General features: G+C 35.1%; 7 protein-coding genes and 1 long non-coding RNA gene across 14 annotated transcripts; 5 read left to right on the top strand and 3 right to left on the bottom strand.

Annotated features, from left to right (window-relative positions):
* Positions 1-204: 204 nt before the first annotated feature.
* Tbc1d8-9 (TBC1 domain family member 8/9) lies at positions 205-6,392 on the bottom strand. Of its 3 annotated transcripts, none has more exons than XM_069113654.1 (19): positions 6,332-6,392; positions 5,127-5,293; positions 4,824-4,997; positions 4,654-4,750; positions 4,387-4,576; positions 4,232-4,308; positions 4,087-4,143; positions 3,810-4,014; positions 3,519-3,724; positions 3,146-3,432; positions 2,880-3,083; positions 2,474-2,805; positions 2,161-2,316; positions 1,906-2,091; positions 1,645-1,833; positions 1,302-1,464; positions 886-1,242; positions 689-810; positions 205-616 (listed from the first exon to the last, which is right to left on the bottom strand). In XM_069113654.1, coding segments are annotated over exons 1-19 (3,390 nt in total). In that variant the 5' UTR covers positions 6,334-6,392; the 3' UTR covers positions 205-397. The 3 variants fall into 3 exon arrangements, with proteins under 3 accessions (XP_068969755.1, XP_068969753.1, XP_068969754.1); XM_069113652.1 differs by lacking the exon at positions 6,332-6,392 and adding an exon at positions 6,162-6,301; XM_069113653.1 differs by lacking the exon at positions 6,332-6,392 and adding an exon at positions 6,162-6,301 and having other exon boundaries at positions 886-1,218.
* On the top strand, positions 5,872-6,713 carry LOC138180145 (uncharacterized). The gene is made up of 3 exons (XR_011173211.1): positions 5,872-5,927; positions 6,006-6,413; positions 6,703-6,713. It is a non-coding gene; the product is annotated as an uncharacterized LOC138180145 (long non-coding RNA).
* A 32-nt stretch (positions 6,714-6,745) lies between these two features.
* ND-ACP (NADH dehydrogenase (ubiquinone) acyl carrier protein) lies at positions 6,746-8,384 on the top strand. 2 transcript variants are annotated; one of them, XM_069113676.1, is made up of 3 exons: positions 6,746-6,997; positions 7,598-7,714; positions 8,056-8,384. In XM_069113676.1, exons 1-3 carry the CDS (start codon positions 6,839-6,841, stop codon positions 8,233-8,235), a joined length of 456 nt encoding a protein of 151 aa, XP_068969777.1. In that variant the 5' UTR covers positions 6,746-6,838; the 3' UTR covers positions 8,236-8,384. The 2 variants fall into 2 exon arrangements, with proteins under 2 accessions (XP_068969777.1, XP_068969779.1); XM_069113678.1 differs by lacking the exon at positions 7,598-7,714 and adding an exon at positions 7,446-7,553.
* Positions 8,385-8,526: 142 nt separating this feature from the next.
* Positions 8,527-9,965, top strand: Mob4 (MOB kinase activator 4). The gene is made up of 4 exons (XM_069113672.1): positions 8,527-8,688; positions 9,138-9,511; positions 9,605-9,739; positions 9,827-9,965. Exons 1-4 carry the CDS (start codon positions 8,629-8,631, stop codon positions 9,921-9,923), a joined length of 666 nt encoding a protein of 221 aa, XP_068969773.1. The 5' UTR covers positions 8,527-8,628; the 3' UTR covers positions 9,924-9,965.
* A 624-nt stretch (positions 9,966-10,589) lies between these two features.
* On the bottom strand, positions 10,590-27,799 carry Rpp25 (ribonuclease P protein subunit Rpp25). 2 transcript variants are annotated; one of them, XM_069113673.1, is made up of 5 exons: positions 27,651-27,799; positions 12,660-12,770; positions 12,405-12,583; positions 12,216-12,332; positions 10,590-12,148 (listed from the first exon to the last, which is right to left on the bottom strand). In XM_069113673.1, exons 2-5 carry the CDS (start codon positions 12,768-12,770, stop codon positions 11,920-11,922), a joined length of 636 nt encoding a protein of 211 aa, XP_068969774.1. In that variant the 5' UTR covers positions 27,651-27,799; the 3' UTR covers positions 10,590-11,919. The 2 variants fall into 2 exon arrangements, with proteins under 2 accessions (XP_068969774.1, XP_068969775.1); XM_069113674.1 differs by lacking the exon at positions 27,651-27,799 and adding an exon at positions 27,373-27,447.
* On the top strand, positions 15,047-20,712 carry LOC138180144 (aromatic-L-amino-acid decarboxylase). Its single transcript, XM_069113682.1, has 14 exons — positions 15,047-16,056; positions 16,756-16,981; positions 17,126-17,239; positions 17,484-17,535; positions 17,621-17,691; positions 17,804-18,046; positions 18,253-18,378; positions 18,455-18,693; positions 18,790-18,964; positions 19,065-19,230; positions 19,323-19,375; positions 19,465-19,670; positions 19,731-19,817; positions 19,983-20,712. The coding sequence occupies exons 2-14, from the start codon at positions 16,781-16,783 to the stop codon at positions 20,119-20,121; spliced, it is 1,872 nt and encodes a 623-aa protein (XP_068969783.1). The 5' UTR covers positions 15,047-16,056; positions 16,756-16,780; the 3' UTR covers positions 20,122-20,712.
* On the top strand, positions 22,464-26,347 carry LOC138180134 (tyrosine decarboxylase). 3 transcript variants are annotated; one of them, XM_069113666.1, is made up of 4 exons: positions 22,464-22,942; positions 23,107-23,319; positions 23,620-25,076; positions 25,175-26,347. In XM_069113666.1, the coding sequence occupies exons 2-4, from the start codon at positions 23,119-23,121 to the stop codon at positions 25,179-25,181; spliced, it is 1,665 nt and encodes a 554-aa protein (XP_068969767.1). In that variant the 5' UTR covers positions 22,464-22,942; positions 23,107-23,118; the 3' UTR covers positions 25,182-26,347. The 3 variants fall into 3 exon arrangements, with proteins under 3 accessions (XP_068969767.1, XP_068969768.1, XP_068969766.1); XM_069113667.1 differs by having other exon boundaries at positions 22,465-22,763; XM_069113665.1 differs by having other exon boundaries at positions 22,468-23,319.
* On the bottom strand, positions 26,423-27,436 carry LOC138180139 (peptidyl-prolyl cis-trans isomerase H). The gene has a single exon (XM_069113675.1). It carries the CDS (start codon positions 27,124-27,126, stop codon positions 26,572-26,574), a length of 555 nt encoding a protein of 184 aa, XP_068969776.1. The 5' UTR covers positions 27,127-27,436; the 3' UTR covers positions 26,423-26,571.
* Positions 27,800-27,877: the final 78 nt, after the last annotated feature.

Here is a 27,877-nt window from a genome sequence, read left to right as displayed (position 1 = left end):
TCTTTAAAGTAAATTAGTACATAATATTGCTTACTAAAAAAAGAAAAAGCAATAATATTAAAAATATAAAGGATTAAACGTTTTTTATATCTGTAATTTCGGAATCAATAAAAAATATAAGAGTAATACCAAGTAAAATTTAGATGCTACTTGAATTACTGCATTGAAACATTATATTCTAATTTTTTTTAAATTCATGTTAACTACTATTTTCTTACAAAAATGTATTTTGCACATTACAAACCTATCTTTTAACTAAGATTTATTTATCTAATTGCAATGAATGTAGAAATTTCCTTAGGAAACGAAATTACTGGTCAATTATTCAAGGCAATCTATGACTTTATAAATTTTACATATATCTTACACTATTCTCATAAACAGTTAAACCTGCGTATCAAACATTTAACACAGGAGTATCTGATAAGGAATGAACGCGATTAAACCTACGATTTTTTAAAGCTGTAATCGATTCTGAAAGATCTGCTCTTTTACTAAAAAAATCAACTATAGCTTGACCTGTTAAGGCAGATGCCAAGAACTGTTCGACACTTATTGACCAATCTGGACCAGTAGATGCAACTACATTTGACGGATTTCCATTGCGATCATGTGACTAAAAATCATGTTTTATGTACAATTTATAATATACTCTAAGATTACTTACTTAATATAAATAATATGTTACCCGTTCTACAGCTGAAGGTGTTTGTTGAACAGCAATAGCTGCCAAAAGTAAACTGTCTTCAGACTCATCTCGACCGACGTAAAACTTTTTACCAACATCGCCTAATTGAAGTAAAAGTGTACCTGTATGTAAGAAAAATGTTTTTTATTTAATATGGATTCAAGCAGTAATAGTACTTTGATATGTGTATAATTTACCTATTGAAGCTATACAATGGTAAGTTTCTTGTTCTTCTGGTTGTGCAGGGAACATGTCATAAAGAGTTTTCCATAATGCAATGAAATGTCTTTGTGACATTTTTGGCACAGTTTTAAGATCCAGTGGGCTGTCTTTGGATGCTATCATGGAACGTAAGCTTCCCATGCTTTGAACTTCCCATGATTGATCTCCCTGGCTAGTCAAACTTGTCGATCGAGATAAAGTACCGATACTCGGTTCTTCAGCTAAACTAACTGGCATTTCTAAAGAAGCAACGCTTTGTTCCATACTGTCAAAAAAATCTGTAGCTTCTGCTGCTACTTCAGCACCATCTAATATTGATATGTTTAACTTGTCTAAAGTAACAATAAACAGTTTCTTATTATAATGCTTTTAATTATAAAATAATATTTACCAGAATGCGTTGGCGATTCGAAATCAACAGGTGTAAGTAATGGTGGTAAGTGTAGAGTATATAAAAGTTTTAATCTTTGTGTTAAATCTGCAGTTGCGGTCATACCAATCGCTTGTACTAATTCCCGAAAGTTCAGTAGTCCATCACGATTACGATCCATTAACTGATATACAATACTACTTATGAACATTTTCTGTATTTGCTTGATCTTATTCAATAAAACTAACATACACATGGATGTTAATTCTCTAATATTATCTATTATTTTTCATAATTTTCTTTTTTGTTATAAATAACTACACTTAAAAGTAGAAAATTATTTTGTAAAACTCGATTAACTTACACGAAATAATCGGGCGGCGAGAGATTCAGCTTGACTACATTTTCCCCATGGAGACAAGCCACCAAATAATATCCTAAATAGTTCAAAATCTACTTTATATGCCTCATAAGGTGGCTGCGTTGGATCATAACGATCAGGTTCAGATTTTCGTTGGCTCATTAATTCTTCTCTTACTAAACTTAACAAATCCTAGATAGTGATATCATTGTTTTTTAAGCATCTGTGTTTTTTGAATGTATACTTTCTTAAATATATTAATACCTGCAGTTCTTCCATTGTCATATATTTGTCAACAATAACACTTCTAATTACATTTTTCTCAATTCCTTCTTCCAAACTTTGAACTACCCTAAGCCTGTGTTTTAAACGAAGTCTTTCTATTCCACCAATAGTCAAAGATCCATATCTTGAATATGCTTCATATATTAAAGTCTGAACAGATATACTCTAAAATAATAAACACAAATAAAATCATGAATCTCCGTAAATATAACTAATGCATAAAAGCGTTTTTACTCTATTAGGAGCAGCACTATCAACTGGTCTAGGAAGTATAAGTCCTTCATCATTGAATACACCCCCAAGGTAATCTGTTAATAACTGCATTGCTTCACCATCGTCACAGCAATTTAACAATTTATCCTGATTCCACTCCAGTACTGTCAATGCTATCTGACACAGGAAGAAAGACCTGTTTACTTCAAATTTCTTCTGTATGTATTTTATTCTGTATTCATTAGAAAGGATATCAATAAAATTCAATATCTTCACTAATAAAAAATAATTAAGGAGCTAAAAACAAAATATATGTACATAAAATATGTTGTACCTGGAAAATTACTTTCGCTCCATCATAGAAAAAGCAATCCATTATATTTACTGCGCTACTAGTTGGCATAACGCTTAAAAATATGGTTAAGAACCATGAAAGTGATATAACTTTAATGAGACCAAGTTCCTGCAATCTAGCATGTAAAGTTGGTAAATGTTCAGCAGCTAACTCTTCTAAAAGACCTTGGTCAACAAGAGCACCGACTACTCTTCTGTCATAATAATCAGGCAATAACGATTCACATACATTACATAACTGCCAGAAAGCAGATTCTTCTGAACAATAGATCAATAGAACTGAGGCCACTATATTCATGGCCTGACAATAGCCTGTTTTAAGACAATTAAGATTAAATAATTTTTGAAAACTTTATAATGACAAATTTCACGAATAAAATTTTTACCGATTTGTGGATTTTTCCAAGCGTATGCAGAAAGAACTCTTCTTAAAGCACTGATACCAGTGTCAGATTGAAATGCTGGATGCTCGGGTAAAGAACGGTGCAAATCTCGTTCTATTTCTTCATTTGCTTGACAAGACTTACCCAATGATTGGTCAACTAACGATTTATAAAGTCCTGGATTCATTACCATTTCGTTTAACGCACCTAGAAATAAATTGAAACTATGTTATACCATTCTATGGTAATGATTATATTGACTGCATTACCCGAAAAAGTAAGCCAAACTTCTCCTCTAAGAGACTGTGGTATACCCTGGATTATAAGTTTTGCTGTCTCTGTTGTTCTGTACATTGTAATACCTCTACCATACTCTGCAAAATGGAGTTCCCATTGTTTTTCTTTAGCTTCTTGTTTCAGCGTTGCTTCATTGCTTAATGGAGCTTTAAACAGAGTCATTAATGGAGGTTGTGGTTTCCAGTCATTAGCGGTTTTAGTTTCCTCATTGTTGCTATCACTATGTAAACTATTATGAAAAAATGCGTGATCGACGCTCCTATTTGAAAATATATTAATTACTATATAGACATATTACATATTAAATTGTATGATCAAAACTAAAAATATTAAGTGGAAACTTACAAATTTGATAGTTTAGATTTTGCTAATAATTCAGATATTTTCTGAACAACAAAATCTCGATCATGAATCTGAGCAAATAAAAACGACGATCGAGCAGTTGTTACTAGAATAGATTTGTCTATTCCTGTACTAGTTGACTGATTTTCAGCTGGTTCAATAAGCCTTACTTCTCTTAAAGGTATAACTAAACTTACTAATCCTCTTACCTACAATAAAATGGATATTGAATTACGTCATTAAACATAAAATTTATACATATTTATATTTATTTAAAATAATCAATATATTTACTCTGCTTTCAAAACAAAGATAATTCTGGGAAAGAAATATCTTTCCCCAGACATATCTTTTATTGTATGGTGTCCATAATGTTGCATCAATACTACCATCTAATTTTTCATTTCCTGGTAGTCTGAATTGTAATCTGTAGGCTTCAGAATGTGCTCTTGCATCAAGATCTCGTTTTAAAAAGGATGGTTTTTTAGGTACGTTTTTGCTGAAAATATAATTATCATTATAATCAATGTACACAAATTTTATTCAGAAACCTGTAAGTGACTTCAAATACCTCAGTTTATTTAATAGTTCTCTATCTTCGTTAAAGCCACTTTTTTCATCTATAAGCCTAGCAAAAATAAAATAACATTAATTTATTGAGCACATTTTCCATCTATACTCTTACACTCTTATCTATTGTATATAAATAATGTTACCTTTTCATAGCAATATTTGTAAGCTGCTCCATTAACGAATATGTATCTGATTTATGAAGAAACATTGAAAAATAATGCTGCAAATGAAATAAAATATTGAATGCTACAGATAATGTAATAATATAAATAATAAACAATCACAATATTTTATTTACCTCTTTATTGTCTCTAGTTACAACACGTATACTATCTGGAAATAAGATGGAATTAGTTTTGCTTAATTCAGTAATGTCTGCCCATCTTATAATTAATTTTGTTTCTCTTGCCAATATATAGGCATAAAAACACATATGATTTATTGATAAATATAACCACCCCTGTCTAGGCAAACGAGATTTCCAGTAACTAAAAAGATACAACGTTATGAGATTTTATAAATTTTACTGAAATTTTATATACTTTTAAGTTAATTATACAAGTACCTGCACGAATAATAATTGACCAATTTATCTTCTTTTGGTATATTGAAAAGTTGATGAAATTTAAAAGATACAGTTTTAAATGATTCTGGATCTTCTTCTGTGGATAACATAGACTTCAATAATACTATACAAAAATTTTATTTCCTGATCAATTTCTCATAATAACTTACCGTCAGCAAATTGACAGTCTGGTATATTATTTGCAATAATAGATTGTATTTTACAACAAACAAATTCAGTTATTTCTTCTTCAGTATCAAATGATGTTAATGTATCCATCAAGTTCGAGTGAAGCCATTCCCAATCTTGTAAAATTTCTTCATGTGTCAAGGAACATGCAACTGCTATAAGTTAAAAAAATTATTTTTAAAAGATTTTTATCTATAATAACAATTTCTTATACCAATATGATATGAAGAAACTATAAAAAATATAAGTATTTTATCTTATTAATTTATATTGAAACATTTTACCCCAATAAACTTCTGATGATGGCGTTTGATGTAATATCCTAAATGGTGGAGGTTTAGTGTCAAAAACGCTATCCAATGTCCCCACCAATATAGAAGTAAGGCCTTTTGTCTTTCCATGTCCTTTACGGCGTTGTAAAACAAAATATATAGTTGCTTGTTCTGTTACCCTGCATGACAAAGACAACAAAATTCAAAGACAACATTCCTGTTTGAAAAATCACTCTAACACATGAGATAAATTCTGTTTATTTCAAAAAACATAATAAAAAAGCTAGGTGTAATGTCAAAGTATTTTTAAAATACATAAAAGTAAAGTGTTATAAATTCAATTGTATGGTACATAAATCCTTTAAAGTAGAAACGAGTCATAAAAAATACAATAAAGATATGACAAATAAACTTCAGTAGTAAAAAGGCTACAATTTTATTGTGTAAACCATAATATTACAAAAGAAGGCAACAACTTTACATAATTTTATATTTACATTTTTGTAAATATTAGTGGTATCTTTCACCTTTTTTCATTTATATTTTATTCATAAATATCACCGAATGAGAATGAATCAATGTCATAGATAATAATTGACGAAATGATTCCAATAGAGCGGATGTCTGTTATCGATAATAAACCATATACATCCTCCCACATAGAATGTATTATAATTTATACTCCTACACTGCATGATATATAACGTAAGAAAATACATCTAGCGATGATTTACGGTTCTAACGATAGTAACTCTAACTAACAAGATCTAACGGACACGTAACGTTTAATACCGTCAAATATATTTACGATATGTAAGCAAATAATATTATGTTAAATACAATACAAAAATGACAAATCAATTAAAAAAAGATAATTATTTTTCTGTTTAGACTAGCATATACATAAGCTCGTAGAACTCTGGCAAATAAATAAATGCTCGAAAATTATTTAAATCCTTGAGTGTACGTCTGTCAGCTGTCTTTGACGTACGATGTAAACAGTAATTGTAACAGAACATTGAACATCGTATACACGTATCAATTTACCAAAGAGCATTTGCCAGTAGAACCTCTTGTGGCTTCACCCACATATTGACCACTGTTCTTCCAGCACATATGGCACTAACGATACGAATTCAAGCACACTTTATCCAAGACACTAGCAAATTCGCCGTCTGGTCAGCAGAAAAAAATACTTGCCAAAGATAAATACTAACATGAACTCCACTACGAGTCGGTCGTTGTCAGCTGCGTCGATTCCTGCAATTTCGCCATATTCTCAATCTGAAATGTTACTAAGTATTCAATATTCTTGTTTTACAAAAAATTTCTTATCTTCTGAAAAACATTTTAACATTTCTTATATATTATACAAATTGAATAAAATATGATTATAAATAATATTATTGTGACATGTAAATCATTATATCAAAATTTATAAATAAATAATTATGTAATTATTAAGTTAATATTATCTTTTACAATAATAATTGTTATCGTATTATGTAGTTGTACATTTATAGAGATTTAACAGTATTTGACGAAATCTTAGAAAGATAATTTTTACTTTGCAGTAAATATATTGTAGGTAGATGTCGCTACAATTTCTAATTTATGTAAACTTGTTAAGTAATAACCAACGTGGTAGTAAAAATTACGATACGGTAGGAGTTGGGGTACGGGAATAAGTCAATCTTCTTGGGAGATTTTTCATTGCAAAGAAAATGGCGTCTCTTGCAAGAGTTCGTCTTTTAATGAGAAATACCGGTACATTTGGAAATTCGATCAGACAAACGTACTTACGTAGTGCCATTACACAATTTCAATTAAATGAACGATTTTTTCACTGTAATAGACAAAATATCATCACCCATGTGCCGCAGGTAAACACTGCCTTTTTCCATGTTTTTCATAAATTCTTTCTGGTAATTCCTATATTGTACTTCAATTTGAGCATTATATAATCAAAATATCTTGAATTTTAAGAAATCAGTGGATATAAATGTATTCAGAGTGTAAGATTCGGAATATTTCATTGGTTTAGTATGTATGTTATGTTTTAATTAGATTGAATATCCGTAAAGTAATAGAGTCAGTAAAGTTCGATCTTACGACACCAATATTTAAATTTTCTTTCATTAATGTTATCATGTTCGAGAAATATAGAGAGTTGTCATGTTATATACTCAAAATCAATACTCCTATTTGTCTATAATGTCTATTAAAAGCTTTGTAATATATATAATAGAATTATTATAATTATGTTAGTTGTATATATGTTCTATTTATTTTATGACACGTGAATAATATATGATGATATTGTACATATAGGTAAACATACAATTTGTACGTCTGTGCAGTGCAACACCTAAAACTAAGGAACTTGAAGATCGTGTTTTAAATGTGGTCAAAGCTTTTGATAAAATAACTGATGAAAAGGTTGTACAATTATATATTTCTTTTTACATATTATTATTTTACAGGGCACACGAGTCAAGCAGGTGCGTCAGTACAGTCATGCTGCACCATTATCGCTTGATCTTATTCGCCAGCGTGTACTGTTAGTACTCAATCTCTATGATAAAGTTGATCCTCAGAAGGTATCTATTCACAAGATAATATAACATTAAAAGATACTTGTGAAAGTATTGTGCAAATGATAAAATTTACCAATTTCTGTTGAAAATTTAATTTTTATAAGTTTATTAATCATATTTTATATAAATTGTAATATTTAATAGCATTATCATTCATTTTCTATATCTGTTGGAACACCTTGATATAGATAGCTTCTCAGAAAAAAGAAATTATTAATTAATACCTCGCTTGAATCGTAGTGTCTTTGTAATAAATCAATACATATATATATATATATATGTGTAAATTCAATTGTTTGCCAATTTTTGAAGCATATTATAATTAAAAAATTAACTTTGTGCAGTTATCTTTGGACTCTCATTTTATCGACGATCTTGGTTTGGACTCCTTAGATCACATAGAAATTATAATGGCCATGGAAGATGAATTTTGCTTTGAAATACCAGATATGGATGCAGAGAAACTTTTACGACCTAGGGATATAGTACGTTACGTTGCCGATAGGGAGGATATTTACGAATAAATATTCATATAATATAAGTCATCTCATTAGACAAGCTTTTTTATTTTTAAAATCATTATATTAGAAAATAAAAGTTAGACTTTACTTCTTCTGTATATAATATAAGTATAACAAAAATAAAATGAATCACTAGATTGAGTCTTAAATTATATTGCTTTGTATTTATTCTAATTTAATATTAAATAAAAAAGTATACGTTTATTGCATATTTTTATTTCATATATAAACATCAAAGTATACATTATTTTTAAACGAAGAACCAAGTGCCACCTAGTTGTAGTGGCAGTGATATGGTGTCGCTACCCTCTACTAGGCCGACATTACGACACTCAGATCTTTTTTTTATTTGATTCAATCGAACGTGCACGCTAATCGAGTGCAACAACTGGAAAAATGAAGATGGCGGACGGATGTGTATTCTTCAGAAGAAATAGACCCGGAACTACAGCAAAGGTTAATAAAAATGCTAACTTTCATGAGAATTTATTGTTTTCATGTCCTGTAGGCTATCTTTCAATGATGGTTCGATTATGTACAGCGTATTTACAGAAATATCCAAACGCGTTTTTGACATATCTTTGGAAAATCAATGAACGCTCTGTAAAGAAATTATTGTTTACAAACTAATAATTTATTATATTTCGTTTACATTGTTTTAAATTTTCAGTAACGTACTAATCGTGTCTAAATGCTAATACGCCCATAGTTATATATTTGTAGAAATACATTTTACTGATAAAGATATAGATTTTGATAGATAATATTTAGTACAATATTTACTGCTTTTTAACAATTAAGTAATTATTATAATAGATTGGACACGTAATAAATGAGCCATGTAAGTGACGTTGATTGTTCATTTCTTATTAAACATTCTTAATTTAGGAACCTTCTTTGTTTAGAATTTCTGTAGGTGGCCTGATGAGCCCTTTGAAGAAATGGACAGCACGCTGGCCGTGCAACAATATATTCAACAGATGATTAGAAGAGATCCATCTAATGTCGATCTAATATTGAAAATGCCAGAAGCACAAGATGAAGCAGTATGGAAATACGAACATTTAAGACAGTTTTGTATGGAACTCAATGGTTTAACAGTAAGACTGCAAGCAGAATGCCATCCAGAAGCTTGTACTCAAATGACAGCTACTGAACAGTGGATATTTCTGTGTGCTGCACATAAAACACCTAAAGAATGTCCAGCTATTGATTATACACGACATACACTCGATGGTGCAGCTTGTTTGCTTAACAGTAATAAGTATTTTCCTAGCAGGTATATAAAAATAGTATCAAAAGATTATTATAGATAATTAGAATATATAAATATTTTTTATCTATCTCTCTATTTCTTTATGTTTTATTTCAGAGTAAGTATCAAAGAATCTTCAGTAGCAAAACTTGGATCTGTTAGCCGGAGGGTTTACAGAATCTTCTCTCATGCATATTACCATCATAGAACAATATTTGATGAATTTGAGAATGAGACTTTTTTATGCCGCAGGTAAAATGATTAATCATAAAAGCATAGATAGAAATATCAGTATTTTATTAATTCATTTATTTTGATCATTAATCTTTTTTGTTTTAGGTTTACAGCATTTGTGACAAAGTATAATTTGATGTCAAAAGAAAGTTTAATAGTACCAATTATGGAAGAAGAAGGAACGACAGAAAGTGAAGCGTAGAACTTGTATGTTTATTTATATTGTCCAAAATTGATTTGTCAAATTTAACGAAATCATTGGTAATATTGATATATCGCTGAAATATCTCTTGTAGTTCTAATTATTACAAGAGTATTGAAAATTTTTGCTAATCTGTCTAGAAATATATCATTAGAATTTCTTGTTATTGATTGAGTTAAGATTCATTTTAATACAGTCTTTGCTAACAGGAATTTATTGTATAAAGTAACTTTTCTTGCTTAAAAATTATATTTATAGTATTTACTTATCATTGAATGTGTAAAGTGTGGAAGGTATAGTTGAAGTTATGATCCAGCCATTACTAAGTCTTTGTATAAAGATGAATTTATTTTAAACAAATGTATTATACCTTCTACACAATACATTAAATTAAAATATTTCTGTACTGATGAATTTTACATGAGTTTACATTGTTAATGTAACAAAATAATTTTAAACATTTTTGAAAACATAATTTTACCAAATGGCATTTCATGATATAATATAACAAGAAATTCAAGAAAATTTAGAGTAAAATTATTCAGTCTTTTACATAGCATATCTTTATATATTTTGTACCTTCTTTTTTGTATAAAAATATTTAATTTTATTGAAACTATATATAAATTTAGATTTCTTTTTTGTAAGTAACCTTATTACGATGTGTTTGACTAATTCGAAATCTAACATTAAATATCGATATTTTTTTCTTACTTCATTGAGTCATCATAAAAAAATGGATATATTTACTGTAGCAAACGTTATCAATATAACGTAACTATAATCATCGTGCAGTAACCAAATGAAGCAAACACTTATATGCATTATTAGTAATGATAGTAAATGTGTAGTGTTCTTATTTATAACATATTTATCTTATGTGGGATTGAACTTAAAATGTTGACTTTCTTCTCCTGTTACCGGTATAACTCTTAATATCACATAGTCCGTTTAAAAACGTTACATTTTTATTGTCTGTAAAGTATTAAACATAATAAGGATGATACAGATCTGTTATATTATCAGGGCACACACGTTTTTAAAAATGAGACTAGAGAATACAAGTGAATATTATTTTTTAGTTTGTTTTATAATTATTTATCTATATTAATTGACATTAATTTTTTACCGATTAATAATTCTGCCAATGAGAAAGTTAAAAGTGTTCTCTAGTTTTCTCGGTAAGAAAAACAATATCAGTGCTGGGAGATTATCCATACTACTGCCGAATACTTAAGCTCCATAATAAGTAGTTTATAGTAGTAATTGACATAATATGAAAATGAAAAAAAGAATTAAGAATACTTTGGAATTTATTGGTTTATTAATGTATCAATTGCGATTAATTCAAACAATGTTTTTTGTAAGCTTATACGAATTTGATACTAAGAATATATTACTACAAAAAAAAAAACAGAGAAATAATTGCAAAAATGTACTCTCTTCCAGTTTCACCAACGGTGAGAAACATAATCATCATGAAAGAATTTTTTAGTAATTTCATTTACTGTTGGTGAAATGTGATGTTTGCTAATCGTCTATTGCGAATAACTTTTTCTAAAACCAAAAGACAGAAGATCTTACAATTAAATTTCTGTAGAAGGCACTGTAATTTTCATAGTATATGTTATAAGTCCGCAATGTGCATGCATGCTATTGTAACACTGTATATATAATTTGTAAATAAGAAATCTAATAACGATAAGATCAGTTAATAGAGATTGGAATAAGAGAAATACACCGAAAGCGCGTGATTATTTCTGTAATAAACATGCATGTACTGACAAGGAATAAACTTTTTACTTAATAAGAACCATTGTATCGCTCTTTCATGTGCATAAAACAAATATGATAGAATTAAAATTCTTACAAATGTACAAAGTTTCGAAGAAAATATGATTTTTTATTTAAAATTTAAAATTTTTGTCTCTGATTATATACGAGTTATTTCAGATTGAATTTTATATACAATACAATATAATTTCTCTCGCTTGTATTATCGACCATTGTTTGCTCTTTTCCTACTCTTTTTTGGTGGTGCTTCTGTTTGCCCTTTCGTTTGCTCTTTCTTTGGCCTTTTTTGACCAGCCCTCAATCCCATAGCTGCGAATTCCCCAGCATCCACGCGGGTCACATTACTACCTGCTTCCTGTTTCTTACCTTTGCACTCGTTTTTTATTTCTTGGCCATTTAAGAATTCTCCATTATCACCAGGCGCCTGGTAGCTGTACATTAACGTCAGGAACATGATATAACAATATAATTATAAAATTTTACAAAATAAATATTTACCCAAGCACTGATGTGTCTTTTACTTCTTTTGCAAGCAAAATAAATATTTCCGGGACGTGATAAATTTGTACATTTTCGGCGGTTTCATTCTCCTTTCTCTTTTCCGACTCCTTTGACCTTTAATAATACATATACCTCAATTAAGAAACAAACAGAGACTATCATTTCTTTCCGTGTTATATAACTTACTGTATAAAACGTATTTTAGTGATCTGATGAAGGTCTTTTTCTTTCGTTTTGAAAATTTCCGCACAGGAAATAGCTTTCCCAACAGCTTTCCCTGCCGCATTCCAAACAACGTTGTTATAATTTGAGAATTCTTTCAACGCGTAATCGAGAACATTTCTAATTTTCGAGCCACTTCTTACCTGAAAAAATTCCCATTAAACAACATGCTATAAAAATGCTAGTTAATCTTTTATAAACTTTTATTTCGACATTTACTTGCATTAGAAGAATCTTTTCTGGTAAATCTGGTATAGGAATTCCCGAATCTGTTGGCTCAGGTTCCACATTATTCATCCATTTCTTTTTATTCAATTTTGGTCGGACCATCTGCAAGAAAATCAATCAGTTACTGAATGAATATTTATTGAGATTTTTACCATCTATTAAGATTTCGAAAAAATATTTCTGCTGATTTTCGTAATCTTAAAGAGAATTATTACGAGGGTAGAATCATGAAAGAGCGGAGGAGACCACGTCTCTCTGCCAGTAGGTCATGAGTCCGCAGGCATCGGTTCTTCGGCGTGCCATTCTTGGAACCATTCATGGAACTTGGAATGACCGAGTACAGTCTTGCACATAAACCTTTCTCGGTTTCATCCTATCTTATCTTCTCTTCTCTCATACAGGAATATTTAAATATCTACAATTCCTTCAACTTGCTAATCTTGAACTTGGCTTACATCAGATTCGATTATATTTTATATAATGAATAAAAATTAACTTATTTCCATTAAAGGTGTAATCAGTTAAATGTACATTTATTCTTATTCTTATTAAGATAAAATCAATCAGTGAACAGTAAATTTCACTTTCTTTAGTTACTTGTAATTCGACGCCAGTCTAAACGATGTCGCGTTTCAAGTGGAAAATAACCATCATTGGTCAGACACGGCGCTCCAAAGCCATATCGATACCTTAACTCTGTTAAAAACAATTTAATCCTTTCAAGATACACTTTTTTAACGCGAATGAACGCGACAGAATAATAGCGTAGAATATAGTACACTCAAATTTGAAAAAGTACAAGCTAATTATAATTTTTTAACTGACATATTGGATTACAACGTTTTGTCGCTTAGTGATATAATAATTTATATTCCTATAGATCTCAGTGGTATCAGAAAACGTATAACTTGTCTCAGTTGTCTTAAAAGTTAAATTCCATTTCTACAATATAAGAAATAAACAAAGACCTATAGAAGAAATCTTGCATTAACGAATACCATATTCGCTCGTATTCGATCCTCTGTCATTTAAAAATGAAATTTCATAGATTCAACGATCGAGACAATTTGACGATCATCGTTTAATATCGATCCTCCTTAGCACGAAACTGAGACATCCTTCGAAAGATGAACAAAGAATCTACCTACAAAATAAATCTCCTGAAGAACGTCAATATTTAATTATAACAACCCTTAACCATTCAAAAATCGACATTTTATATATTCGATAACCAACGTACGATTCGACGATCATCAATTAATATCAATCTTCCTCAGAATGAAACTGGGACGTTTCTCGAAAGTTGGCGTTCAGTGTAATTTCTGGAATTCCGAGGCGAACTTGGAAAAAGCATCGGCGGTCTGAGGGATCCCCTATGGAAACTCCATCAATATTTTCCAATCAGCATTCGATTGCACGGTACATCCCTACCCCTCTGGCTTGTTCGTAGTCGGGGGCAAATACGGAGGGTGTAAGGGGGTCGCAGTGTAGGCGTATATGGTGGTGGTATGCGGCATAGTCGGCATAGCGCCGCGACTCCCCGACGCCATATTGCATTATTAAGCACCCCTATCAGTTTCTCACCCCTGCATTCCAGCATTATGAACGTTTTTATCCCTAAAGGGCGTCGTTTTGCCTATGTGAAACGAAACGGGTGCTTCCACTGGTGGATACTAATTCGCTTCTCACGTTATTTCATCAAGATCCTTGATCCTTGAAGAACCTCTGATCGTTTCTTCGCGCGTCAACTTCTTCATCTATGGAAATTATACCGGTGTACGTATCCGGAAGAATTTGTTGGACAGATACTGACACATTTTCCGATCGATTTCGATTAAAGATTTAGGCGCGGAGCGCTTTCGATGTACGTCTAGTTCAGTGTTCGCTACGTCACAAATCATTATTTGTCCTATATCGGATACAGAAACTGTTACGTTAGGCTCGTGCACGTCGATGGCGGCAGATAGATAGTCGACAACATCGCGTTTGCGTCGTTGAATTACGATTTCTATGTTAGTGTGAAACTTTGTAGAGAAGGAAAGTAACTTGTTAAAAGGGACTAATGGTAAACAGAATTTCCAGCGTTTGATCCTTCAATCTATAACGAGGAAATGTGTTTCATCGATGTCGGTGAACTACTTAGAAACATTGTTTCTTAGCCATCGAGTGTTTCTCGCTATTCGATCCGATATGTTTTGTTCGAACAACGAAGGAAACTAATTTCGACGTGACGGGAGATCTGACGAGATTCTTGATGTATCAGAGGATTCTCTAAACGAGAGAACGAAAGGTCAAGGAGTTCCGACCACTTTTGGTGCAGCTGCATCGCTACGACTTTTAAAGGGAGAGGGGACGAGATATTCTGCGTCTGACACCTTTTTAACCATACCTACGCGCTCTTTTCCTACCGTAATAAACCATCGGGCGCTCAGAAGCCTTGCTTCCAATTTATTCGAGTGGCCAACTCTTCTATGGAGAAGACGCTCAACGATTTCATCGCCAATGAACGGCGCAAGCCGTTTTCAGAAGTTTTCCTCCAATACTCCGGAGGAGAACTACGCTCCCTCGAACGATTGTATGAACATTTCCGAGTCAATCGACCTGCAGAATGAAGTTTCCCCGCGCGAAGACCTTCCTATTCTCTATTTCATCGTATGACCTATTACGAAATCAAACAACCATCCAACGATGCCTTCTTAAACAACGTTCTTAAACTTCGTTCGTTAGAACTCGTTGTTTCGTTAAGAAACCGTACTCCTCTCATTGATAATACACGTAACGATAAACTACGTAATCAGTGAGTGTCACAGATACGACTGTAAATTGCAAAGTCTACCATTACATCACTTTCTGGAATCGTTTATGGAACATCGTCAAGTTCATTATCGTTCAAGGACACCTCTTAGAAGTTTATTCCTTTTATTGCAGCCTATCAGAAGCACGTGTCACCCTTCGTAAAATTCCATCCAATCTAACGATCTATATGATCAAAATTATACTCACTGGTAGAGAAGTAAAAACGAATTTTCAAAGAATACACGATTTTGATTAGGCGCAACCGTTAAAGTTTCGTAACAAAGAGCAAGCATGAGGTTACTGATTGAACGAAGGGGAGTCGGTACCCTTACGTGTCTATTTCAATCTTCCCTTTAACGGAAATTGCGTTCCTAGCCATACATAGATCCACCCATTTCTCCCGCTCGTCCTTTCGAGGATCCGCTAAGAAGATCGCACGGAAGGACGCGTTTGCGCAGGAATTGAAGAATCCTCGCTCCCTGGATCCTCGATATATCCGCGGTGGTAGGCGAAAGTGCGGATTGTTCGGTCGTGGCTCATTCAACGTACACCGGTTGGACCTTACGATCTTCGTCGTCGTCGCTAGCAACAGGTAGGACGGTCTTCCGCGTGGGGACTACGAATTTTCGTTCAAGTCCTTCCGATCGTGACAAAAAGTGAAATTACAAAATATATCCAAACACCTTTTCGCATCGTATAACGAGATACTGCGGTAATTTTTTTTACGTTTTTAAGGAAGCAAGAGTGTCTGTGTCGAGGGTCGATCCTTCGAGCGAATACAATTCTGGATTCATCAATGTTCTCACGAATTAGTTGTCTTTATTCGACGTGTTGTTCCAGTGAAACTAAGAAAGTTTCTGTAATATCTTTATCGCATCGTTTATCCCTTTGTCGACGACCGACGTATATATGCGTTCAGTGCGAAGCATCAACGTAGCCGGCAAATCCATATATTATACGTTCGAACGAACGTATGAACGAATGATAAAGACGAAACACAAAAGTTTGCGCTTTTGATGAGCAAAATATTAAAATTTTCCTTTCGCAAATAGATAGGAAGATTGTAATTTTGAAGTTGCTGAAAGTAAGAGTGTCTATGTAATTCTGCGTTCACCAATTTCTTTAATTTCATTGACGAATTAATCGTGTCGCATTTAGTGGCAGATACAGAGTGGAAAAGGGTTCATCCTTATCGAACTTGTGACAGATATTATTATCGAATTAACTAGAAAGTAGAACAAGTAAATTCGTGATAACTGTGATGGTAAACGAAATCACGTTCTATCCAAAGGTTTTCAAGGACCAAACAGATCATCATGGACATTCAGGAGTTTCGCATGCGTGGCAAGGAGATGGTGGAGTACATTTGCGAATTTATGAGTAATATTCACAACCGGAGAGTAACACCGGACGTTGGCCCCGGATATTTGAGACCCCTTCTACCATCGGAAGCACCGCGGGAACCTGAACCTTGGGAGGACATCATGAGGGACGTTGAATCGAAGATCATGCCCGGAGTAAGTGAAAAGTAGAATCACTTTTCATTCTCTGTGACTTTGATAATGTCTACAAGTGATGAAAGAATTTTAAGATTTTGAGAATGAAAAGAAAAACAACGTGTAAATAAAAAGAGATGGATAAAAGGAGGAAAATATTTATAGATAACTCACTGGCAACATCCACGGTTTCACGCGTACTTTCCAGCTGGAAATTCTTTTCCATCGATTCTTGGCGATATGTTGTCGGATGCAATAGGTTGCATTGGGTTTTCATGGGTGAGTTCAATATTTTTTTTTCTTCCTTTCGAGAAAATTACTTAACATCCGCGTTACGTATGTAACATCCCTATAAATATATGTTACGAATATAAAAATTCCGAGGATGCTGAAGTCGCATCGATACACGAAATTCAATTTTCTCGCGAAGATCAGGATATGAACATGGATTAGAAAGACTTGACGGATCGCTCAAGTCTGTTTGTTCGTTCATTTCTGTATTTCGACGTTTTATTTGTTCTAGGCGGCCAGTCCAGCCTGCACGGAGCTCGAGACGATAGTCTGTGACTGGTTCGGTAATTCAATATTATTCCATTAAATATCAATCGAATTTATATGAAGTATTACAGAACGAATATCATCGGGTATATTAAATTGCAGGCAAAGCTATTGGTCTACCGACGGACTTTCTTTATTTTAGCCCTGGTAGCAAAGGAGGTGGTGTGATACAAGTAAATATTTTGATATTTTGCGAGAATTAAACACTTTCTACTGGATTAATCAAATAACGTAATCGTTATATATAAATCGTAGGCAATGAGATAACAGTTAAACGAATTTTAGGGCTCAGCTTCGGAGTGTGTTTTAGTGTGTATGCTGGCAGCAAGAGCTCAAGCTATTGGTAGATTAAAAGAGTTACCTGCTCATGCACATTTGGACGAAACTGCTCTTTTAGGAAAATTAATGGCTTACTGTAGTCGCGAAAGTCACAGCTGTGTCGAAAAGGACGCGATGATCTGCTTCGTAAAATTAAGGATTTTGGAGCCCGACGACAAGAGCGTTCTTCGTGGTGAAACTCTGCGTCAGGTAGAATTTTTCTTTCGGATTATATTTATATTTAACACGTTCGCTACCACAGAGAATTGGTGATCGAATTGTATTAGAAAATTCTCTTAATCTTCACTTGTACGTATCGTTGTAGGTTTTAGCAAGTTATATACGCGAAAGTGATATAGCAAACGTGTTGATTTTGATTAAAAGTTTCTTCTTCGTCATCGTGCAATTTTCTTCAGGCAATCGAAGCTGATACAGCCGAAGGATATATCCCCTTCTTCGTTTCCACTACTTTAGGCACAACTGCTTGTTGCTCCTTCGATAATCTCAGAGAAATCGGTCCAGTTTGTAAAAAATATCCAGGCGTAAGAATATTTACGATTTTCAAGCTACATTATCGCGTATATTCAGCCCCAAAATTTGTATTATGGCTGTCGATAGGTATGGTTACACGTGGATGCGGCTTACGCAGGCAACTCGTTCATTTGTCCGGAACTAAAGTACCTGATGGCTGGTATTGAATACGCAGATTCTTTCAACACCAACACGAACAAATTCCTATTAACGAACTTCGATTGTTCCTGTCTCTGGGTTCGTGATAGATTCAAGCTGACTGGCGCGCTCGTCGTCGATCCTCTTTACCTGCAGCATACTCACGCGGATACAGCCATCGATTATAGGTACTATCGATTTCATCGACGTTGTTTATTTCATTAAAAAAACAAGCATCGTTTGTTCATTCAACATCCGTTATTTTTAATTTCTTGTTTCCCCAGACACTGGAGCATACCACTGAGCCGACGATTTCGTTCCTTGAAGCTGTGGTTCGTGATGAGAAGCTACGGGATATCCGGTTTGCAGGCCTATATTCGAAATCACGTTCAATTGGCGAAAAGATTCGAGGCGTTGGTGAGGAAGGATTCGAGATTCGAGCTCTGTAACGAAGTTGTGGTGAGCGACTCGCGAAGACAATACGAAGACAGCAGTGACTTAAGGCTTGGAATCAAGGTTTATCGCGTTACCAAGTTTTATTGTATTAAATGGTTTTCAGTTGGGCCTGGTTTGTTTCCGAGCAAAAGGCACCGACAAGCTAAATCAGAAGCTTCTCAGTGCTATCAATGATTCTGGAAAGCTGCATATGGTGCCAGCCAGAGTGAATCAACGCTTCACGATTCGTTTCGCACTTGCTGCGCCGAATGCCACCGCTTCTGACGTTGGTTAGCAATATCTTGCTTGATAATACCATTCTTACACGTTTCTTTTTACTCAATTTTTACTCTATTACTCAATTCTTATTTTTATATCGTAGACATAGCGTGGAGCATAATCACGGATTATCTAGCTGAGTTGTTAGAGTCCAAGGTGAGCGAAATCTCTCCAATTGGAATTTCGTTTCGCTTTTTGAATGTTCTTGCGTATTACGTGTATCTTTATTTTATCTTCAATTGCAGGATGTCATGGACGAGTTGACACAGAGGAAAATGCTCGAGGAGAAGAAGAGAGCCACTTTGGAGCAAAGAAGGTCCTTCTTCGTCCGCATGGTGTCTGATCCTGCGATTCAGCCTGGTTTTACGAAGACGCCAAACAGGACAGGGGGAAAACTCGATACTCAAGCAACCATCGGTGGTATCGGTTCGAATCCTACGAACAGCGCAACGTAAGAATTTGCTGTATCCTTAAAATGGATTACAGAGATTTAACAAAATCACTGATTTAGTATGTCTGACGGTAGACGTTCGTGGATATCGTGGCCACTGGCGTATCTGATGAAGGACGCCGCCGATACTAGCGAACTATCTCTTAGGCACGTTGAAAAATATTCTGCAAATTTCTATTTTATCTTTTCTTTAAAACAATATTTCACATCTTTCTTCTTTCTTATAACGGGATTGAAACTTTGCATTTACATGGAATATTCGAAATTGTCCTTACATCGTGTTTTCTTATTAATCGAAAGAAATAATTTTAGATTTCGTCATTTGGATACCATGGTACGGCTGAAAGCAAGCGGTACCGGAAGTCGTCGCGGAAGCAGCAACGGATGCAGTCCGGATCCATCGCCATCCGCTTCGCCGTCCCGTGGAAGATCGCCAAATGGCAGAGCGTAAAACCTTGCCCGATCCTTCATCGTTTCTTTTTTTTCTCTAAAGTTTCGAAAGTTTCTCCAGATACATTGACAGGAATGAAACTTAAATAACGAAGCAACAACGATTCTCGCAATCGAATCACGTACGGATACTGCCGACGGAATCGTCGATTAAAAAGAAACGGTGCAAGATTCTCAAATAAGAAAATTCCCTTAAAATTGCTCAGCAACAGTCGACGAATGAAAATATGGTCGAAATTGATCGACGACCCTGTTTGATCGTGGCAGCGTTTTTCGTCGCCTGTTTAGTCAGCCCTTCGGGACTGTGTGCAGTAGTTGCAAAGTTTCGCGTTCACAGCTCGACCGAAGGAAGCGGCTCGATAGATATAAGTACATCATCTTTACTTGCTTATCGATCTGTTTATATAAGTGTGCTCTCTTTGGATCGCGACAGAATCGTGTACCACGTGAAACACGCTACGTATGTAACATATTATTCTATCCAATATACATTACCTATATGATATATAAAGCGTGTTCTATATAGTAAAATGGATTTCTTCAAGTACAGAAACCATGGTATTTCCAATTATTCACCACATCATCTGCAATCGTAATTGTTTTCTGTCGTTATAGAGATGTCTGTGAATTGGCCCGGGCATGGAGTTACAAAGGGGGAGGGTGGGGAGTGGAATAAAAAACATGAAACGGAAACTCGTATCGCGGGAATATCGAAAAAAGGTCATAAAAAGCTATTCGTTACACGATCGAAAAGGTTGGGGTCACGAGGGTGAACGATGTACCTGGACCGTTTGCTTCGATATCGTTCTCTCTCTTTTTCTCTCTTCTAAGTAACCAGTGACATTTATATTCAATTTCGTTTCGATTCCATTTTCGTAGAACTCATTTGCGAAAACGGGATCTTGTTATGAAAACGAAAACGTGGCGCGTGGCTCAGGCATCACTTGCCGAAAGATGCTACGTCGAGCGAAAACGCGTGATCGTAAATTGGTTCACTGGAGAAGGGGAAACTGTCGATAATGTCGATCATTGGCAGAATATTGGTAATTGAACGAGCGACAAATACTATCCCTTACGTAGGCTGTTGCATATTAACAGAGATCAAAGGATAGTCTCCAATGTCGAAAAATAAACGAGCGTAACTTATTGTAAGAAAAACCTATCACGAGAATACTTCTACCTTTTTTTTCTTCTTTAGTAAAAGATTCAACACCTACAAATTCTAACTAACTAAATAATTCGATAATAAATAGAAGGAAATATTAAAACAACGGTTCAACGATAGATCGAATATACTTCTTTCCCTCCTTATGAAAATTACATTTAATTGTTTTAAACTATGAATTCAATTTACTTGGATCTCCTCGGAAAGGTAACTTTCTAATTGTTTGAGGTATAGCGGTTTTTTGATCGGCAACTTGCCCGAAGCTAACGCGAGTCAAATGGACAATAGCCGGCGGAAAAAAGGGGATCAGCGGTGGAATTAATTAATTCGAACTGAATGGCAATCGTATCGACACCCTCGATCGAGAATCCAATTCGAAAACGTCGGTCGCGAGCAGACCATGCGTGAAGGTAGTGGCGAGAGAGAAAATGGTGTTCGCCATGTGTCTGCTTGTATGTGTTACAAAGATTGAGCGGTGACCTGTCACCGCTTCTACGGGGTGTTGTAAATGTAGGTGAAGAGTAAACGTCTATTTATAAACGGGGGAGGAGGGGGCGAGTTTACTCCCCGTGCATCATCGACAACACGCTGGCTTATTCAAGCAGCGACCCCCTCGATACATCACCATTGATGTCGACCACCCTTCTTACGAATTTTCGTTCAGATTTTTGGCATCGATCCGCGACGACTATCTGCGCGGGTGGCAATCGATTTTCTAATCGTCGAATTAATTCTCTTCGAACGATCGGTACGAAACATGCCAGAAATTTCAATTATTGTTGTTTCCTTTTCTCAGAAAATAATTAAAACAGTAACGGAGGTATTTTCAGATGAAATAATTTTTAGTGAAATCTTTTAGGTATAAATTGCAAAAAAGCATTAAAATTTAGTAAAAAAAAAAAGAAAAATGTTCGAGCGAGAAAATTGACAATTCTTTAAAAATCGTATCACTTTTTTTTTTATAAAGAAGGTATAAGTGTACCGGTGTAGGCATTTGAGGAAAAGAATGAATTATCACGTCACACGTGGGAGGGAAAAAGCGCTGCTAAATTGGTTGAGTGGAAGTATGACGAATTTTATGGGTTGGAGAGAAATTTCGAAGGGGTGTGATCCCTTTTTTCGAGCAGGCATTTACGTAAGAAGCGTTACAGTAGGCGCCAGTGTCGTAATCCAGAATGAAGCAGGTAAGTTAATATTTTTCACGATAGGCGAAGCTCCGCCTTAATTTTATCTGCGTGAGGCAGGGATGTACGAAGAGGAGGCGCGCATAAAACTGACCGGCGCTATGCCAGGTGCCACCAGTCTCGGTTCCAACGCGGGACAAACCTGTTACGCGTTTCTTTCCAAGTGGGATCATGTTCTGAAACAACTCAAACGACCATTTTCAAATTCCTTCTGCAAGAGAAACGTATCGAAACGTTCGAGTGATATATCTTCGAAGTGGATCGGATTTTCTATCCGCTAGTCAAAAAGAAAAAGTGAGTGAAAAACGCTTCGATATTTCGAAAACTCGAAATCGTAGAGTAGTTTGAGAAATAAAACGCAGCAACGGACTCTTTTGGAATCTTTTGGAATCTTTTGGAAAAAGAAAAGTAAAAGCAACAAAGAGAAGTAACGTAAAGAAAAGAGAACACGTAAAGAAGATATTTCATCCCAGGTATTTCTTTGCTTGCAAATGACGTTTATTTCGTCTGTAATCCCGATAAATGGCGGTGAAAAATGTCACGATCACGTACACACGCTTTAGCCGAGAACGTGCTTAATCAAACATGAGTTTCATTGGCACGCACTAGCCCGTCTCTCCTTCGAATTACATTCCAGCCGGCAATTATCATGAACATCGATGAGTTTCAAGTACGTGGCAAGGAGATGATCGAGTATATTTGCGAGTATCTCCGCACCTTGGAGGGAAAGAGGGTGACGGCGAACGTGGATCCAGGGTATCTAAGGCCCCTACTTCCCAAAGAAGCTCCAGCGAAAGGGGAATCATGGGATGCCATAATGAGGGACGTCGACAGCAAAATAATGCCCGGGGTGAGTGTCAACTATGGGCTCGATTATCGATCCCCCTTCGTTGATTCCGACCTCTTTCGATGTTAATAATATTCACGAATACTAAAAAAATAGGAAAAACCTGGTCGATCATAAAATAACACTTTTCATTATCGTTAGATCATCCTATTTCCAATATTTCTTTGCTAATTTAATGTTCGTGTGTTGCGGAGTTTTTAAATTCATACCTCGACATTGAAAAATTAGTATAAAAATTTTTTTTTACAAATCTTTACGTTCAGTACAAACGTCGATTACTAAGAAAACACGGATGGTTTACAGATCACACACTGGCAGCATCCACGTTTTCACGCGTACTTTCCAGCGGGTAACTCGTTCCCTTCGATCCTCGGGGACATGCTGTCGGACGCAATCGGGTGCATAGGTTTCTCTTGGGCGGCGAGCCCGGCCTGCACGGAACTGGAAACGATCGTACTCGACTGGTACGCAAAAGCGATAGACCTACCAGCGGAGTTCCTAGCTGAACACAAAAGCTCGAAAGGTGGTGGAGTGATACAAGGGTCAGCCTCCGAGTGTATTCTGGTCACCATGCTTGCGGCACGTACTCAAGCGATTCGAACCTTGAAGGAGCAAGACCCGAACACCGAGGACTCGGCCTTTTTGCCACGGTTGGTCGCCTATTGTTCCACAGAAGCTCATTCCTGCGTCGAAAAGGCAGCGATGATCAGTTTGGTGAAGCTTCGAGTTCTTGAACCAGATGAAAAAGGTTCCTTGCGAGGTAAGCGACTGGAATCTGCGATCCGCGAAGACGTGGCAAACGGTTTGGTTCCGTTTTATGTCTCCACCACTCTTGGCACTACCGGATCCTGTGCGTTCGATAATTTAGTCGAAATCGGACCAGTGTGCAAACTGTATCCTAACATGTGGCTCCACGTGGACGGTGCTTACGCTGGGAACGCGTTCATTTGCCCGGAAATGAGGCCGTTGATGACAGGTATCGAGCACGCAGACTCGTTCAACACGAATCCCAACAAGTGGTTGCTCGTTAATTTCGACTGTTCCTGCCTTTGGGTACGGGATCGAGTGAAGCTCACGTCGGCGCTCGTCGTCGATCCATTGTACCTTCAGCACGCTAGATCCGGAGAATCTATCGATTATCGTCACTGGGGAATTCCTTTGAGCAGACGATTCAGAGCGCTGAAATTGTGGTTCGTGATGAGATCGTATGGAATTACAGGATTGCAGAAGTACATAAGGAACCATATCAGGCTGGCGAGACGGTTCGAGACTCTGATGAGAAGGGACAAAAGATTCGAGATCACTAACGACGTGAGAGTTGGTCTGGTCTGCTTCAGACTGAAGGAGAGCGATGAGATCAATCAGGAATTGTTGGCGAATATTAACGCATCCGGCAGACTTCATATGATCCCAGCTAGAGTCATGGGAAAGTATATCTTGAGATTCTGCGTGATCAAGGAAAATGCTACTGACGATGATATCGATTATGCTGTGGACGTGATCGAAGAACACGCGACGGAGGTGATGCTCGCTCATTACGAAGGAACAGAAGACGAATTTAGGGCGAAAGGACCAAAGAGTCCCGCTGCATTGGACAAAAAGCTGGTACGAAAGTTCAGCTTCACCAGGAGCGTGACGAGGGACGTTTACAAAAGATCCATTTCGAAATCGAGTCTCCACGACGGTGCTACGCCCATCATGGTCGTCGATGATAACTCGCAGGTCGATACCATTGAGGAAGACGTGTTTTGCAACAGCAGGTAGACCACACCTCAGCTCACGGTGCCTAAGAGGAGGGACCAACTGCTATCGTTGCCGTGAGCTGCTGACGATGATGATCGGTGTAATGTTTTTTCAGGTCGTGACGATCCCGATGATGATATCCAGATGATTCGTGAATTATGTGATAGGAATGCCTCTCGAAACCGGCCGGTCTTGTTTGGAATATCACAACTCCGTTCATCATATCGTTGTTTTTTAGGGAACGAGCAAATCTTGCGATCGAGATAAGTTTCCTTCGAATTACGATAAACTGGAAATTTCGTCCGATAGAAACGATTCTGAAGGTATTTATCGAGAGTGATCGATGAAGAAAGTCTGAAGGGTGTTGTCGATCTAGTGCATTGCACACTGGTCATCGTTTGAGACATTGATACATTTTATTTATTGAAGTTTACTGGAAACCATTTTTCGAGATGTTGGTAAATCGTTTGGGAATTTGCCTTTCTACGCACGATTTTATGCAACGTAAGTGCAACTGGAAATTATTTTCATATTTATTCCGCAACCAACCAAAGCAAGAGATTACGTGCTGACGAGAATAATTGTTCGAATAAACTGTACTAGTTTTGCAATTGAGAAACGATATAATAAACGTGCCCGATAAAATAGAAGAGAAATAATTGTTCGTAGTATAAGCAATTTATCGATTCGTGTAACAATTCAGAGCATATTAAAAAGGAAAAAAATGAATATGTAGCTAGGCAGAAATAAGACTCACTGTTAAGTACATCGATTGTCTCTTAGGCTATTAATAGATATAATATTAAATTATTCCATGAACGAATTATGTACGAATAAAGGATAGTTTTCGATTAGATTACTGTAAATTAGATACGAAATGAAGACCTAAACATTTACGGTTGGAATTTTGTCAGTCGACGCTGATCATAGTGTTAGATCATACACACATTACACGTGTTTACTTTGGGTGTTTTACTTCTGAGAAGATCGATTCGAGTTGTAAGTCGCATTGATATTTCAAACGTGTTTGGATTTTTATCCAATCCAATACAATGTAGATTATATTAATGACTATTTATTTCGTATGTAAGTTTAACGGAATAAAATTGAAATTCGTAAAACGATAACTTTTTTTTATTTTTATCGTATCAAGAATTTTTAATCACGGCTTTAGTTCCTCGAAGTTATCAATCCGTCGACCAAGATGCAACTTATTAACTTTTAAGTACAATTAAGCAGGTCTTGATAGGCAATCTCTATTAGTAGGAAATCATAAGATACCTGAAGGCAATGTAAGATGCAGACAGCTCCGAAGTAAATCATTACAATCATAATTACCAATTTAGGCTATAATTATAACTTATTGAAATATATTTACTAAAAAAACTATTTAAATATTAGAATGGGAAAAGGTATATGATTGTAAAATAGTACCCTTATTCTGAAGAAATATGTCAAACTTTTTTATAGCATATCTTACATTTAAGAGTATAAAATATAATTAGTTAGCTATTACATTTGTCCGCATTGAGATATCGTCACAGGAATTTTTGGTTTGTTGTTTGGCCCTGTGGGAACATTCTCTACTTTCCTCATAACTAGAAGTCCATCGATAACTCTTCCAAAAACAACGTGTTTACCATCCAAGAAATTACATTTGGCGCAAGTGATGAAAAATTGACAGCCGTTAGTGTCTTTGCCACTGTTGGCCATGGATAATAATCCAGGTGAGTCATGTTTTAATGTAAAATTTTCATCAGGAAATGTCCCACCACCATAGATGCTTATGACTCCAGTACCATCGCCGTTTACAAAATCACCGCCTTGGATCATGAAGTCTTTAATGACTCTATGAAATATGGCACCTTTAAAACCTAAAGATACACCGTCTTTTCTGTACTCTCCGGTGCAAAATTGTCGAAAATTCTCCGATGTTTTTGGACAAACATCTTCGAAAAGCTCAAAAATCATTCGTCCAATTTCTGTAGTGCCCACAGATACGTCGAAAAATACCACTGGATTATTCGGATTTCGTAGTTGAGCTTGAATTTGATTCCAAGTTGGCATATTTGTATATTTTGATTAAAAACTTTAAAAAGTTTTCTTGCTATATTCTACTATACTATTATGCTTCAATTAAAATAATGTTGCGGCAATATAACCTCTTCACCTTATGAACACGTTTGTTGTTTTAATGTTTGAGACTGAAAAATCTGGTATCAAAGTGTTTTTTTTCTACTTCAATCTAATAAGGCTTAACTAAATTTGTTTTTATGTAATTACAGAATGCTTTTTTTTTATAAATTCTTTTACCTTACGTTTGAAGCACAAGACACAAACACCTTAGAAATGCTTCGTCGAACTGATTACAAACGCGGGAGAAATATATTAATGCTAAATATAGGTTAGAATTTAATGCTAAACAAAATTTAAACTAATATTAGAGAGTATAACGATATATGTCAAAATTAATTATATTTATAGATACGCAATAAAAAAATCCTTTTATAAAGAATACTATCATACTTTGTAACAAATAAAAACACGTGTATGTGTGTATTTTCTTATTTTAAAAAAATATTAATACTTACTTTTTTGTCGGCTGCTTTTCTACGGATTTAGTAAAGACTTATTGAAATCGCTTAACACGTTACAAAATGATACAAAATGTAATTGTGAATTATAACTGTTTCCGTCACAAAATAATACACACTTGTATTTTGGCTCAACAACAACACGTGGTGAGTTTGGTTCCTAGCTTCATACTGGCAAAACGCGCGGTAATACAAATGCGAAGGGTGAAGGATAAATTTACACG

The sequence above is a fragment of the Bombus flavifrons genome, chromosome 5 (assembly GCF_040668555.2).
Source record: "Bombus flavifrons isolate JBK064 chromosome 5, iyBomFlav1_principal, whole genome shotgun sequence".
Lineage (NCBI taxonomy): Eukaryota > Metazoa > Arthropoda > Insecta > Hymenoptera > Apidae > Bombus > Bombus flavifrons.
The sequence above is the reverse complement of the archived record's forward strand: the minus strand, read 5'-3'. Positions and strand labels throughout refer to the sequence as shown.

Coding starts and splice junctions, on each gene's coding strand:
- Tbc1d8-9 (XM_069113652.1), bottom strand. CDS start 6,205: ATGTGGGTGAAGCCACAAGAGGTTCTACTGGCAAATGCTCTTTG. Junction 4,577..4,653: donor GTCAATTATTATTCGTGCAG/GTACTTGTATAA, acceptor GTATCTTTTTAG/TTACTGGAAATCTCGTTTGC. Junction 1,834..1,905: donor TGACAATGGAAGAACTGCAG/GTATTAATATAT, acceptor ATCACTATCTAG/GATTTGTTAAGTTTAGTAAG.
- ND-ACP (XM_069113676.1), top strand. CDS start 6,839: ATGGCGTCTCTTGCAAGAGTTCGTCTTTTAATGAGAAATACCGGTACA. Junction 6,998..7,597: donor TCATCACCCATGTGCCGCAG/GTAAACACTGCC, acceptor ATTATTTTACAG/GGCACACGAGTCAAGCAGGT. Junction 7,715..8,055: donor ATAAAGTTGATCCTCAGAAG/GTATCTATTCAC, acceptor AACTTTGTGCAG/TTATCTTTGGACTCTCATTT.
- Mob4 (XM_069113672.1), top strand. CDS start 8,629: ATGAAGATGGCGGACGGATGTGTATTCTTCAGAAGAAATAGACCCGGA. Junction 8,689..9,137: donor GACCCGGAACTACAGCAAAG/GTTAATAAAAAT, acceptor TTCTTTGTTTAG/AATTTCTGTAGGTGGCCTGA. Junction 9,740..9,826: donor GAGACTTTTTTATGCCGCAG/GTAAAATGATTA, acceptor TTTTTGTTTTAG/GTTTACAGCATTTGTGACAA.
- Rpp25 (XM_069113673.1), bottom strand. CDS start 12,770: ATGGTCCGACCAAAATTGAATAAAAAGAAATGGATGAATAATGTGGAA. Junction 12,584..12,659: donor AAAAGATTCTTCTAATGCAA/GTAAATGTCGAA, acceptor GAATTTTTTCAG/GTAAGAAGTGGCTCGAAAAT. Junction 12,333..12,404: donor ACTAAAATACGTTTTATACA/GTAAGTTATATA, acceptor GTATTATTAAAG/GTCAAAGGAGTCGGAAAAGA.
- LOC138180144 (XM_069113682.1), top strand. CDS start 16,781: ATGGACATTCAGGAGTTTCGCATGCGTGGCAAGGAGATGGTGGAGTAC. Junction 17,240..17,483: donor GTTGCATTGGGTTTTCATGG/GTGAGTTCAATA, acceptor TATTTGTTCTAG/GCGGCCAGTCCAGCCTGCAC. Junction 17,536..17,620: donor GATAGTCTGTGACTGGTTCG/GTAATTCAATAT, acceptor ATTAAATTGCAG/GCAAAGCTATTGGTCTACCG.
- LOC138180134 (XM_069113666.1), top strand. CDS start 23,119: ATGAACATCGATGAGTTTCAAGTACGTGGCAAGGAGATGATCGAGTAT. Junction 23,320..23,619: donor ACAGCAAAATAATGCCCGGG/GTGAGTGTCAAC, acceptor GATGGTTTACAG/ATCACACACTGGCAGCATCC.
- LOC138180139 (XM_069113675.1), bottom strand. CDS start 27,126: ATGCCAACTTGGAATCAAATTCAAGCTCAACTACGAAATCCGAATAAT.